The 12,307-nt window shown below is 39.0% G+C and overlaps 1 protein-coding gene across 1 annotated transcript; it reads right to left on the bottom strand.

Moving 5' to 3' along the window:
• Positions 1–5,111: 5,111 nt before the first annotated feature.
• On the bottom strand, positions 5,112–12,082 carry LTO1 (LTO1 maturation factor of ABCE1). The gene is made up of 5 exons (XM_074148412.1): positions 11,996–12,082; positions 11,331–11,436; positions 9,142–9,212; positions 8,046–8,163; positions 5,112–7,698 (listed from the first exon to the last, which is right to left on the bottom strand). Exons 1-5 carry the CDS (start codon positions 12,061–12,063, stop codon positions 7,630–7,632), a joined length of 432 nt encoding a protein of 143 aa, XP_074004513.1. The 5' UTR covers positions 12,064–12,082; the 3' UTR covers positions 5,112–7,629.
• Positions 12,083–12,307: the final 225 nt, after the last annotated feature.

The raw sequence follows: 12,307 nt of genomic DNA, 5'->3' as shown, positions 1-12,307 counted from the left end.
ACCCTTTTGTTTCTTTAGTGTGATAGACATTAAAGAAAGAAAAGAGAAATAGTTTCTTGGCAATCCCATTAGCATCCACAGAGCCCTACTTAGATCTATCCCACTTTTTGCCTGTGTGAACACTGTGTATTAAAAAGCTTCGTATTTCAGGGAAGTCACAAATTAGTCACAGCCATCATTTTCCTGAGGAGGGAACTACTGGCAGAAAGACTGTGCTCACAGCAAACCAGGAGTAAAGCACACAGGCAGCATCCTCACTCTGTGCAGGTCCTGCTGACGCAGAAGCACCACCACAGTGTGTGGGCAACAGATCTTCTCCAGGGGTACACAACCACGTCTACTGAACTCCTGAAGATGTTTTTAACGTGGTCGTCAAGCATCAATTAATTCCTTCACAGAACAGACCCAAGCTTTTCAGAAGCAGTCACTATCATACACAGATCAACGCAACAACAGTTTTACTTTTCTTAGTTATGATAACATCCTTGAAGAAATATAACAACTAGTGTTTATTTCAGATTAGAAAAAAACACACATAGCGATCCATCTCAAAACCAGAATATCAGTCTGTCTGTCCGCTTACTTGAAGACTGCAGTAGAAAATTATATTCCCATCATATTAAAAATACATGCTAATGGACAGTCACACTACAATCTTCCCTGCTAACATATCTGTGGAGGGGTGAAGCCTACCTGAAAGCCAAAGACTGCCCAGTGAAATGAGACCTTGACTACATCTGCTCAGCTCTGACTAATCTGGCATGAACTGGAAAACAAAGAAGCAAAATAAGAACTTCATTAGGCAACTGTTGCTAAATTCACACTTGGTAACAGGTCTGGGGTGGGTGACCAGAAGGCAATAGGAACCTCCTCCCCACCAGTAACTGGCCTTAGATATGGAAAAAGTCAAGAGAGAATGGCCTGGGACTGCTTGTGCTGACAAATATATAAAGCAATAACTGGTTAAAAGGGTAACCCCTCGGGGTCGGAAAGAGCTCTGGGTACAGATAAGGAATACCACGCAGAAAAACGAACCAAAGGAGGAATCGCTACATGCACAGGCCAAGCTCCAAGCCAGGATCTGACTGGTTCTCCGGAGCCCTCTTCTCCTGGATCCATGTGGCGAAGGTCTAGGGCTTTGATTTGTGCGTGTACTGTGTGCAGTGCACAATGGAAATAGCTACCCACTCACCATTCCCAACTGCTAAGTAAATAAATATTAGATTATATGTTGCTGAGCGGTGCCGTTTTATTTCATCCATCCCACTTGACTACCCTTTGACACTTGCCTTAATCCATCCACAAGCTATACTCCAGTAAATGCCTGGTCTCCTACAACAGCTACCACGTTACCCACTGTAAGGACGTTATTTTTGACATCAGCACCAGTCTTCAAGGAGCTGGGCTGAGATGGGCAAATCATTTAGCAAAGACCACTAAACCACCACTAGAGCATTACGACAACTCACTGGAGCCAGCACCCACGCAGTGACCTAATGTCCCAAGTCGCTACACTGATGGCAAACTGTCTGAAACGGGCAACTGAGCTTTTTGATGTTTTATTTCTCCTTTATTAGATTTTATCACTATAGATTGTTTGAATACAGGGTATTACTTTTGAACAGCTTTTTTGCTCCTTGAACACTGACAGGCCATAGCTCTTTACATTTGGATGTTGGCTACTTTAAATCTTCAGCAAATGTATACTGTGAAATATAGCTATGATCTTTTTATATGCGTAGACACAACCATCTTCCCAAGTTTTTCAGCAGGCATGAGCAATTTGCTCAAAAGTAAACATTATTTCTTATAAACACAATACATTTATTTCATGTTTTTGACTCAATATTCCTGTAGCTGTTTCAATCATTCACTATGACCACTTTGTTCCTTTTACACAATATATTGATCAGCCACATATTAATTCAGGTGTCTCTTTTCATGGAGACACTTGGACTGCAAAGGATCGGAAAGGTTCCTCCCTTATGGCCAATATCTTTCTCACCTGCCTTCACTCCTGCATGATAGTGTTCAACAGTGCTGCAGAGTCAAACAAGTACAGGCAAAGCTTCACATGTTTGTGGGAACACAAGTGTTCTCTCATCCTCAAACAACTTTCCAACCACCTAAATATAGTCCTCCAGGTTTTTAAATCCCTCTGTAAATCTGCTTAAGGTGTCTTCTGCCGGAGAATTTCAGGCAAATCACAAGTCACAGCTCCTTGAAAAAGTCTCTCCAGATTTTTCTCTTAACACAATTTGTTTCTTTCTCATTACTTTAAGAAATAATGATGCTACTGGATTTTTGTGAAGTTTGTCCTCATCTTATTGCATAAGAGAACTTAAGTTAAGAGCACGACATGCGACTATAATGGGCCAGATCCTCAACATGTGGTTCTAACAACACACCTACGGTGAAGCAAGGTTAGGAATTCCCAAATTGTGCTCAAATTACTCTCCATCTTACTCAGGTGTTCTGCATATGACACAGAAAATGATGTCATAACCCCATGTGGTTTTTGGCTTACAGAGCACTTGACTAACTGCACCACGACCAAGGTCTCCTCAAGAAGGAAATACACTGCAGATATAACCTCTAGCTCTGCTTAAAAGTGATATAGTATTATATTGATTCTTAGTTTCAAATAGGCATTTGTTTTTTTACTCGTATTTCAAAAACTGTCAAATGCTTATTAACAATAACTTCTGTATGTGTTTTTTCAAGAAGGTAAGTGGGGTCTCAAAAATTCAATGTCTGCACATACATTGCAAAAAAAAAAAAGCCAGTTTAGAGAACAATGTAGGCATGTGTTTTTAAACTACCGATCATGCAGTCTGGTCAGGACTGTGTGACACAGTATACAGTGTTTTGTCATCCAAGGAATGTCTTTGATCAAGAGTTTATGCAAGAAGGAAAAAAAAAAAGCCATGAAACCCTAATCCGTTCCCACAGTCCAGTAAACGTGAGCTGGACAAACAGTGGACAATAGCAGTAAAGCTTGCTGCTGGAACAATAGCTGCAACTAAAAAAATTAAAGGGTTGCTGACTCACAGTTCCTACAATCAATAAAGATTCCATGCAGCGCTGATTATTCCCCAGAATCCTGAAGAAGATGCTGAAGGTTACAAACTGTAATTATTATTACAATGAGATAAAGCAGCAAAATATGCTGCTAAACAATCAAAAATGACAGTGACAAATACTGATGTTGATTCTGTCTAGTGCACAGACTGAATAATCAATCTTCTTTCTCCCTAAACATTTTGCTAGAAGAAAACTCTGTAATTTTATTTTAAACAAGTTATCAGTTTAATTCTTTCAGTCAGTATACCACTATTTCAGAGGCCATCCACATAAATTCTGCACAACTACAACCAAGCTTTCTAATTTTTCTAGACAAAAGCTATATGCTATTTCTTATACCTACTCGGAAATCTTCTCTACGCAGTTTTGCTGTGCCAAAACCAGATATACATATGTAATTGACCAATAATTTGTCATTCCATGTAAGAAATATGACAGAACAATTAAAAACATTGTCTAGCAAGCCACTTCCAAATCAACCGTCACTTACAATGACGCATGTTTTTTACCTTTCATATATTTCATGAGAATGAACAAGTACTACTTTATGGTAATAAAGATTTCTAAAGTCTCCTATGTTGGCTATGTTACTATACTGATGTAGTACAATAACACAGATAACCTACAAAGTCAGATTGACATGTTCTAGTGATGGCTAATTTGGTATTAGCAGCTGATGATCCCAGCATTGAATCAGCACGCAATTCTGCAGGGAATTAATTCACTGTACTAAAAGCTTACCTTTCTCTGCTGATGCTTCAAAACCCACTATTTCTTGTACTCATCACGTATCATAGAAAGAAAAACTGCAAGTCTTCTGGACTACGGTGACTTCAGTACGCTAGCAGTAATTAGCTTTGTATCCACCTTTTAATAAAATTCTGGATTCTACAGCTTCAGCTGAGATGATCATGAAGAAACAAAACAAGCCACAACGCAGCCCAGGCAAGTCAGAAATTTGTAAGGTAAATGTTTCAGACATTCCTCCCTAACTACTGAGCAACAACTAGAGGTGGTGAACACAGCAATATATTTTTAAGTCTTAGCAACTTCAATAATTTTTTGCAGAAATTTTCTATCTTAAATTTTCTTAACAGATCAAGTACTTCTGCAAAATTTCAAACCTCTTTGATGATACAGCACAGAGTCACAACCTCCACGTCCCACTTTTATTAATAGCCAATATTGTAATCTACAAGATTGCATTTCTCCCCGCCCTCTGTATCTTTTCCACCCGGTCTTTAAAGCAATACTTAAGTTGCACAGTCAAGCATTCAAACCAGGAAATGTCTGAATGACCGTGGTCCACAGAAGCTTTATTCACGCCTCTGCGCACAGATCTTCTGATAGAGTCTTTAATTACAGTGTAACACTTGCTTCCACCAGAGTCCTGACCATTCAAGACATGGGATGAGTAAGCAGGACATGAAACTAATAAACCCATTTATAAGAATTGGTTTGCATTTGTTACAGATTTTGGGAAGATATAACAAGAAAGGCATCAAATGAAAAAACACCATATGCTTATATCTCACAAAACTGAATACTGATTTTTGAAATTTTTATGTTTTTGTTGGTTTTTTTTTTTTTTCCCCAGTAGCATTTTAGCTGGCTTAAGCACACATTTTGCACAGGTGTTTGCTAACTGTAATGGACCTCATTTTCTAGGTGACTGATCTGAGAAACACAGGCAAAAATACAAACACGCAAAAAGCTAAGTACTCATAGCCGCTCTTGATGTTGGCAAGAAGCACATTCTGAAGTATTCAAGTACTCAAAATGCAAAATTAGTTGGAACAAGTCACATTACTCATCTCACATTGGTTAAGGCAAATCAATGTTCTTGACATAACCTGCACTTTAACTCCTTAGCTGTAAATAAGGTATAAAAATACCCCGACAGTATGCTGTGAAGACTCCACTGTTACAGCCCTGAACACCACAGAGAACCCCACAACTCCGTTGCAGAAAACAGTTTAAAAAGTTGGCACCGAAGAAAGTATACAACTACATATCCAACAGAATTTTTAACTTTACCTTATTTAATAAACACCATCATGGCCCATACAAGACACGAGACAGAAGATATTCAGAAAAGTACATGGAATAAGAGACTCCATCAGTATGTACACACGTATGCAGCTAAGTTAAAGACCTAACAGGCAAAACCCTAAACCCAGCATATGCCAGTTTGAAAACCTGGTTGCTACAATCTTTATAGTTAAATATGTATATATATGCATTTTACATAGAGAAATAATTTATTCTAATCAGGTAAATTTAATTGTTATAAAGAAAATTAAAGCAATACAAGAAAATTAGCCACCAAACCCATTTTCAAAGCAAGTCATTAACCACTTGATCTGCAAAGACCCTTTCTCTCCTTAGTTGAACAAAAATAATTTTGTTTTCAATATAATCCAGTATTTTGCATACAACTTACATATTATGCACTTCTAGTAATCAAATGCTTCAGATACTTTGAGCTCTCAGATCCCCTCCCTTGCTGCTTTTACATATATTTGTGTAAACCAGGTACAAAGATTCCAAAAAACGCTATATTTTAAAACATGAATACTCAGACCTCCAGCATTTACTTCTCTTTGTACTATCATTTTTAGACCAAGATCCAGGGGGAGTTTACTTAAAGCATCCTTCATGGATTTCAACAAAAAATATTTTGAGCCAAAATTAATGACAGAGTACCTTTCATTACTTTATAGTAAACAGGTAAAATACTTTTATTTGCAAAAAGGAACTGGTTTGTGGATGCAGAGACAACTTGTTCAAATTTGGACTTCTCTCAAATGATATAAAGTCAAACTAGCTTTCTTCTTTCTAGTATGTGATCTTTTTGTTCTGTATCTACTTATGTACTGAGATTACAGGGTGTGCTATTTTATTTTGCTTCTATTTTCAGGTACTTGCAGTTCGGTGCTTGTTCTGGGTCCCAGTGGTTTAGCTGCATAACAATTAAAAGCCAGCTGTACTCAAGAAGAGCTGTATCCTGCATACATACGTTCTGTGCTCTATTTTAACAGCTTCTATCTATACGAATATTTGCGAACTCTTATAATCTATTTCTTACACAACACAACCACCTCCTCCACTAGATGGCCCTGAGACTCACTATGTGTATCAAAGCTGTTTGAATGCTTACACGTGTAAAATAATTAAACAAACAAACAAAAAGCAACCAGTTATTAAGAAAAGCCTCTGACTGGTATACTTGCATACTTAGGAAATAGACAAAAATTAACATATTATTTTGAAATAAATTGATATATATGCACACAACTCCCTCCATACAGTCAGCAAAATTGGTTTTAGACCACAGTCCAAAATCCAAAAGTGTTACCAGAAAGCATGTCCTTCATATCCCAGATGTGAATAGACAGCGAACGTTCTAAAAATTCAAGTTGCTTATTTTCTTGTATAAAAAAAAAATTTTCTTTTTTATTATAAAAAAGCTGTACAAGTAAAACAGAATTGAGGTCTAGATGGCACAAAGTAGTGCTGTTATGGCCACATTAAAACATGCACATAGCTTTTGATACCCACGGAAGTCAAATCTCTCTTTATGAGGCCACACTATGCCATTTAGACTTCACCAGACACATATATGTTACAACTGATGAAAGGTCTTCTATAATCCATTACAAAATTGTATTGCAGATGGTATACAAAGACATCTAGCAGCCCAACCTAAAACATCTTTCAGGTAAAATAATTGTATTTCTCTTAAACTAACATAGTTGAATACGTTTAGCTGACAGCATCCATTTTTTGGACTAAAAAGTGTATTTTCAAGACTGGAAAATAAAAAGCTATTTCCTGATAAACTGTACTAATAAATAATAAATTAGTATCACAACTCTTCTAGTAGACATGTTTCTCCCACTGATCACTTAAATTGCTAGCTTTTTGGGGGGCATGGGTGGGGTTTTTTTCCCCACACTGGATCAGTCTGGAGAACTAGTGGAAAGTTCAAACATCACGTTCTGAGCTGCAGCTACTTTAGGAGCAGGAATCTTAACCTCCCTCCTTCACATTCTGACTTCATTTGTCATTCTACCCTTTACCCACAAAAATGTTTCCTACTGCAAAGTCTGCAGGCAACTGATTATATTTTACTTCACCTACAACATTTACACATCGTGTAAACCGAATCATCTGCATACGCAGATTTTTAAATAACATACACCCTTTGCATAAGGAAACTTTGCAAATGCACGTTTTCCTTTTGAGGAATTCATCTATCGGTGCAAGGCTAGTGAGGAATTAAAACAAGTATTTCTATTTAACAGGTTTGCACACTGGTGTTTCAGCGTCTCAAAATAAAACCCGGAGATAATAAATGTAAAATGACACATGGGAAGTACTACTGCAAGTTCAATGCTTTTCCCTTTCCCCTTCAATATCTAGCACCTCTCAAAATCACTGTTTCGATTTTGTTTAAAATAAGAGTAGATAAACACTTTTCCAGTTATCTGTTCTTTTAATGTTTCTTCTTTGGTCATCCATGTTTATCTTCATCTGTAATACTCAAAATGTTAGCGAAGATCTTTCAGTACCAATTCTAAAATCAGACTGAATGTTTAGCATTGAACAAACCTAAAAAAGAATACACGAAAGCGTTTCAAAGCATCTATTTTCCAAGAAGAATGTCCAACAGAACTCCTAATTTCTCTTCTTCTATTTCCACTTGTAATTCATTGTCAAATAATATTTTCAATTTTCATTTAAAGAATATTTTTCTTCTATTTTGCATTTGTTATTGGTTGGGGAATTTTCAAGTATTTTCACTTAATTCACTTTATTTGAAGTATTCTTACTATGATTGCAAAAGGAGAACAATAATTGCTCTGCACAAATACTGTGTTTTTGAGCAGGTTTAGAGACTAAATATTTTCAGAAAGTAATGCCATTTTGTGCTAAAATAACAACTTAATCCTACAAACCTGTTTAAATTTTCCTCTGATTTTTTCCAGATCTTCTTGCAGCTTATCATATGTGGGGTCTTCATATGGGAATTTCTGTATCATCCCTATTAATGAATCCAGAGCCCTTATCTTTTTGCTACCAGAAAAAAAAAAAATCAAAACAGAAAAAACAATGAGCCTACTACAGATGCTTTTTTCAACCTCTCAATACGAAAATTACACTAATACTTATATACAATAATTCAGAGCACAGAACCCAGCCTTCTTTTTCATTCAGCTTCTCCCATTTAGGTCACCGAGAGTGTGTATTTAATACACATTTAAGCCATAATCAGAAATTCAGCTGTAGCACAACTGAAAGTTAAGTCTCCCTTTTAAGTCACCTGCCAAAAGTTGAGAAATATTCACAAATCTTCAGAAATATTGACTACATGACTGAGCGCAATGAAGAAATGCAATACATAAAGCTCACCAGAACACATATCAAAATGGTTGACAGTATGGGGGCAATTCTGTCGGATAAAATAATCAAAAGTGGATAGAGAAAAAAAACATATGGAGAAAAGAATGGAAGTCATAGAAAAATGTAGGTTGGAAGGGACAGCTGGAGGTCACCTAGGCCACTTTTTGCAGAAGCTGGACTAACTTCAAAGCTAGATGAAGTTGCTCAGCGTTATCTCCAACCAGATTTTGAAAATCTACAAAGATGGAGCTTCTAGAGTCTCTCTGGACAACTCGTCCCAGCATGTAGCTGGTTGCACTGGAAAGGACCTTCTCCTTATGCCCCATTAGAACTTTGTTTCAAATTGTGAAAGTTGCCTATTGTCCTTTCACTGTGCACCTCTGCAAGGAACGTGTCTCCAGCTTATCTCGAACTTCCCCTTATGTGGTACAACCAGGGAACTCCCTTGCCTTCTCTTCTCCAAGCTGAAAAAACCAAGTTCCCTTATTCTCTTTTCAGTATCACATGGTCCTGCACATGATACCACCTTAGTGGCCCTCTGTTCACATTTCTTCTGGTTTTCACTATTTCTTTTGTACTGGACAAGAGGCAAAACTGGACACCATAATTTGAAACAGTATTAAAGGAAAAGTAGAGGGTTTTTTACCTTACCTTTTCTTTTCATCCATGCATTTCTGGAGCAGACACTGCCACGTCAGGGCAAATCCAAGGTAGCAGCCAATCTGTGAATTTATCAGAATGTCATGAGGGAAAAAAAATAAACACACGTAGTATATGTAGTCAAACAAAAATAAAAGCACTACATTGTATCCAATCCTTCAGGAAACAAATCACTGGATATACAAACATGTTTCTATGCTGGAGAGTTCAGTAAATTAGCCCTCATGTGATTTACCCTATCTGCATTACACAGTACAAGAGTCAGAAAAATTCTTGTAAGAATCTGTCTAGCATCAGAGAACAAAATATTTTAAATGCAGCATAAAAAGCAATTTTGCAGAACATGAGCCATACTTTATATGCCTTGAACCTCCAAATTTATTAAAGCGTGATAGTAGGGAGACATTTAGAGAACAGCCCTACAAAAAGATGTGCAAGCTGGACTGAAGGAGCTACTAAATCAACCAAAGAGGAAACAACGCTTTTTTCTGAGCTAATACACAAACAATTTTACCAGGTTAACTCAAGAGGGTAACATGGAAACAGAAAGAAGCACAAGGTTCCTTTTAAGGCCCAAACATGGATTAAGGACTTAACATCCCATTAAGTGCTCAAGCATATTTGAAGTGAGGCTTCCAATTAATTTTTTGCTGACAAAAATGTAATTTGCATGTCCCAACGCTGCTCAAAGATCCAAGGTAAATGGAAACAACTGACAGGTATAGCAGTCACCCCTGCTGTAAATGCAAGCTACTACGATAAAAAACACCTGGCCCCTGGACACTTAGCCACAGACCTCTCAGTTTAATTAGCACTGCCATACCACAGGGCAGCAGTGCCAATCTTCTGCTTGAGCCCAAGCAGATGCTATGTCTAAGCCTGCCTGAGGAACATGCCCGAGAACAAACACACTTTAATTATGATGTCTTACTTTAATACTCTATCAAGCAAGGCAATTAACAGATAAGTATCATAATTTTGCCCAATACACAAAATAGGCTGAGAGGTCTAAGATTACCCAAGTCCCTCTTTCTCTTTTTCAATGTGACTCACTGTCTAAAATCCTACCATCCTCTGGAGCTTCCCCAATATAAGCAGATTAGAGTACTTCTCTGTTATGGTTTGTCTAGGACCGTTTTATATAAAACTAGCCAGCTTTGGAGACTGCTGTTTAACATTCTTATCTTGGAATTACATAATTGTAGAGCTAAGTAGGAAAATATTTCATCACTGTATGTCTCTGTATCACACCCAAAGGCAACCCAAAATTTTATGATAACCATCCTTTCAGAATTTGACAGTTTACCTTTTTCACTTCAAAAAGGATTAATGCCAATGCTACTGTTCTTTCTGTAGATAATTAATTTTCTGAAACCTGGAAACATCAAAAGGGCAAATTTCCAAATTACCCAAAGGTCTTCAATTGATTGAATAGAGACAGATTTGTCGTGCTGTACTTGAAATAATGCCTGCCATGAATCCTGTACTATAGCTTCCCATCAAAGCTGAAAAAATCCAGTTCAGGTCCAAAAATCCTGTAAGTACAGTGTACAGCACTGAATGCACTTCATGTTATAAGAAAATTGAGTTAGACTCATAAGACAAGTCAAGGTGCCTCACCACCACCCTCTGGTCCTTTTATTTCCAGAAAAGCTACTGATTCAGGCATGCTGTTGTGTGGCACTATACAGAACTGACTTCATCTACTAAAGAAAAATTGTACCTCAACCAAACTCTCACACTATTAGAAATAACAGAGTGCAACACAGACCCCTTTATGGTTCTCTGCTCAAGATGTGTCAACGTTACATGTTTTTCCTAATGCTGAGCCACAGGATATGGTACAGGGGGGCCTTTAGCCACAATTTTGGATTATAAAAATAACTATACTGTCCACTATGAATTTTTTTCTGAGCAAGCTGGTTTGATTTTCTCTTATTGTCCTTATCTTATTAATCAGAATCTCATAGAGCAAGTAAATTCAGAAAACATCCCACCATCCATTCAAATAAAAACATCACCTTTAAACTAGTTTTATAGGCCCTCTTTGATACACACAAAGCAGTGTAACATAGCAGGCCTCAGACTACCGATATATAGGGCTTTACCTAATGGTTTCTTTATTATAATAATTTTCTAATGACAAAAACATTGTGATTCTGAAGTATTTTCCCATTTACCTCAGACCCGATCTTGGCACCATGGAGCGATCCATACCTCCGTCCCTCAACAACTCCAACGTGACTGCCTTCAGCATAGCCCTCCTGATACCCCTCACCATGAAACCTGTAAAGACAGGAGCATTAATTTTTATCACCTATTTTCATTTCATATCGAACTCACACTGCACACAACTCACAGAAACAAAAACATGCCACATCACCTCCAACTGCCCAGATTTAGAAATATCACATGACGTTAAAAATTAAAATGCATTTATGCACACTGTGATCTTTGCAAACACGCTTATAATAATTTGCCAAAAATAACACACTCAGCAGTCCAGCTCAGAACTTTCACCAGAATAACACTGCTGACTACAAGCTCACAACTCCGGGGCAAGTTTCCACACACAGTGGAAGAGCCAAGACCGAGCAGGTCCGTTGCTCAACCGTAGCGAAAAGGAGAATTTCCCCCACCCTTCTTTTTCCTCACCCCTTCCCCGGGCTCATTACCCGCCCCTCGCCCCTCACTTTTTCTTTCTCAGCCCCCACTGCCGACTGTGGAGGTCCAGGCCCAAGCCCAGGCCTCCGCTCCCTCCCCCTAGGCCGACCCGTTACCCGCGGCAAGCGAGGAGTCCCGCCTGTCCCGCGAGGTCCCAGGGCCCCGGCCAAGGCTCCCCCACCTCTCCTCAGCCATGACGATCTCATCAAACATGTCCGAGCTCCGAGACACGGCCTCCGCCACCGCCATGACACCGCCAAACCCCGGCCGCTTTGCATGCCGGGAAAGGACGGCAAGCCGGAGGGGCCGCGAGCCGGTGGTGCCAGTGCGCAGGCGCGCAAGCCCCCCCTGGCTGGAACCCGAATGAATGACCACGCCCCCTTTCGGCCTCGCCCCGCCCCTCGCCCCGCCTCCGTAGTGGCGCATCCCCTCGTGTGCCCGCCAGGGGGCGCCCCAGCGCCACCGGGGGGAAGCGGGGGGGAGCGGCCGGTGG

The sequence above is a fragment of the Numenius arquata genome, chromosome 6, assembly GCF_964106895.1.
Source record: "Numenius arquata chromosome 6, bNumArq3.hap1.1, whole genome shotgun sequence".
NCBI lineage: Eukaryota > Metazoa > Chordata > Aves > Charadriiformes > Scolopacidae > Numenius > Numenius arquata.
Note: the sequence above shows the minus strand (reverse complement) of the source record. Positions and strands in the feature narration are given on the sequence as shown.

Coding starts and splice junctions, on each gene's coding strand:
- LTO1 (XM_074148412.1), bottom strand. CDS start 12,063: ATGGCGGTGGCGGAGGCCGTGTCTCGGAGCTCGGACATGTTTGATGAG. Junction 8,164..9,141: donor TGCATGGATGAAAAGAAAAG/GTAAGGTAAAAA, acceptor TTTTTCTGGTAG/CAAAAAGATAAGGGCTCTGG. Junction 7,699..8,045: donor TCAGAGGAAAATTTAAACAG/GTTTGTAGGATT, acceptor ATTCTTTTTTAG/GTTTGTTCAATGCTAAACAT.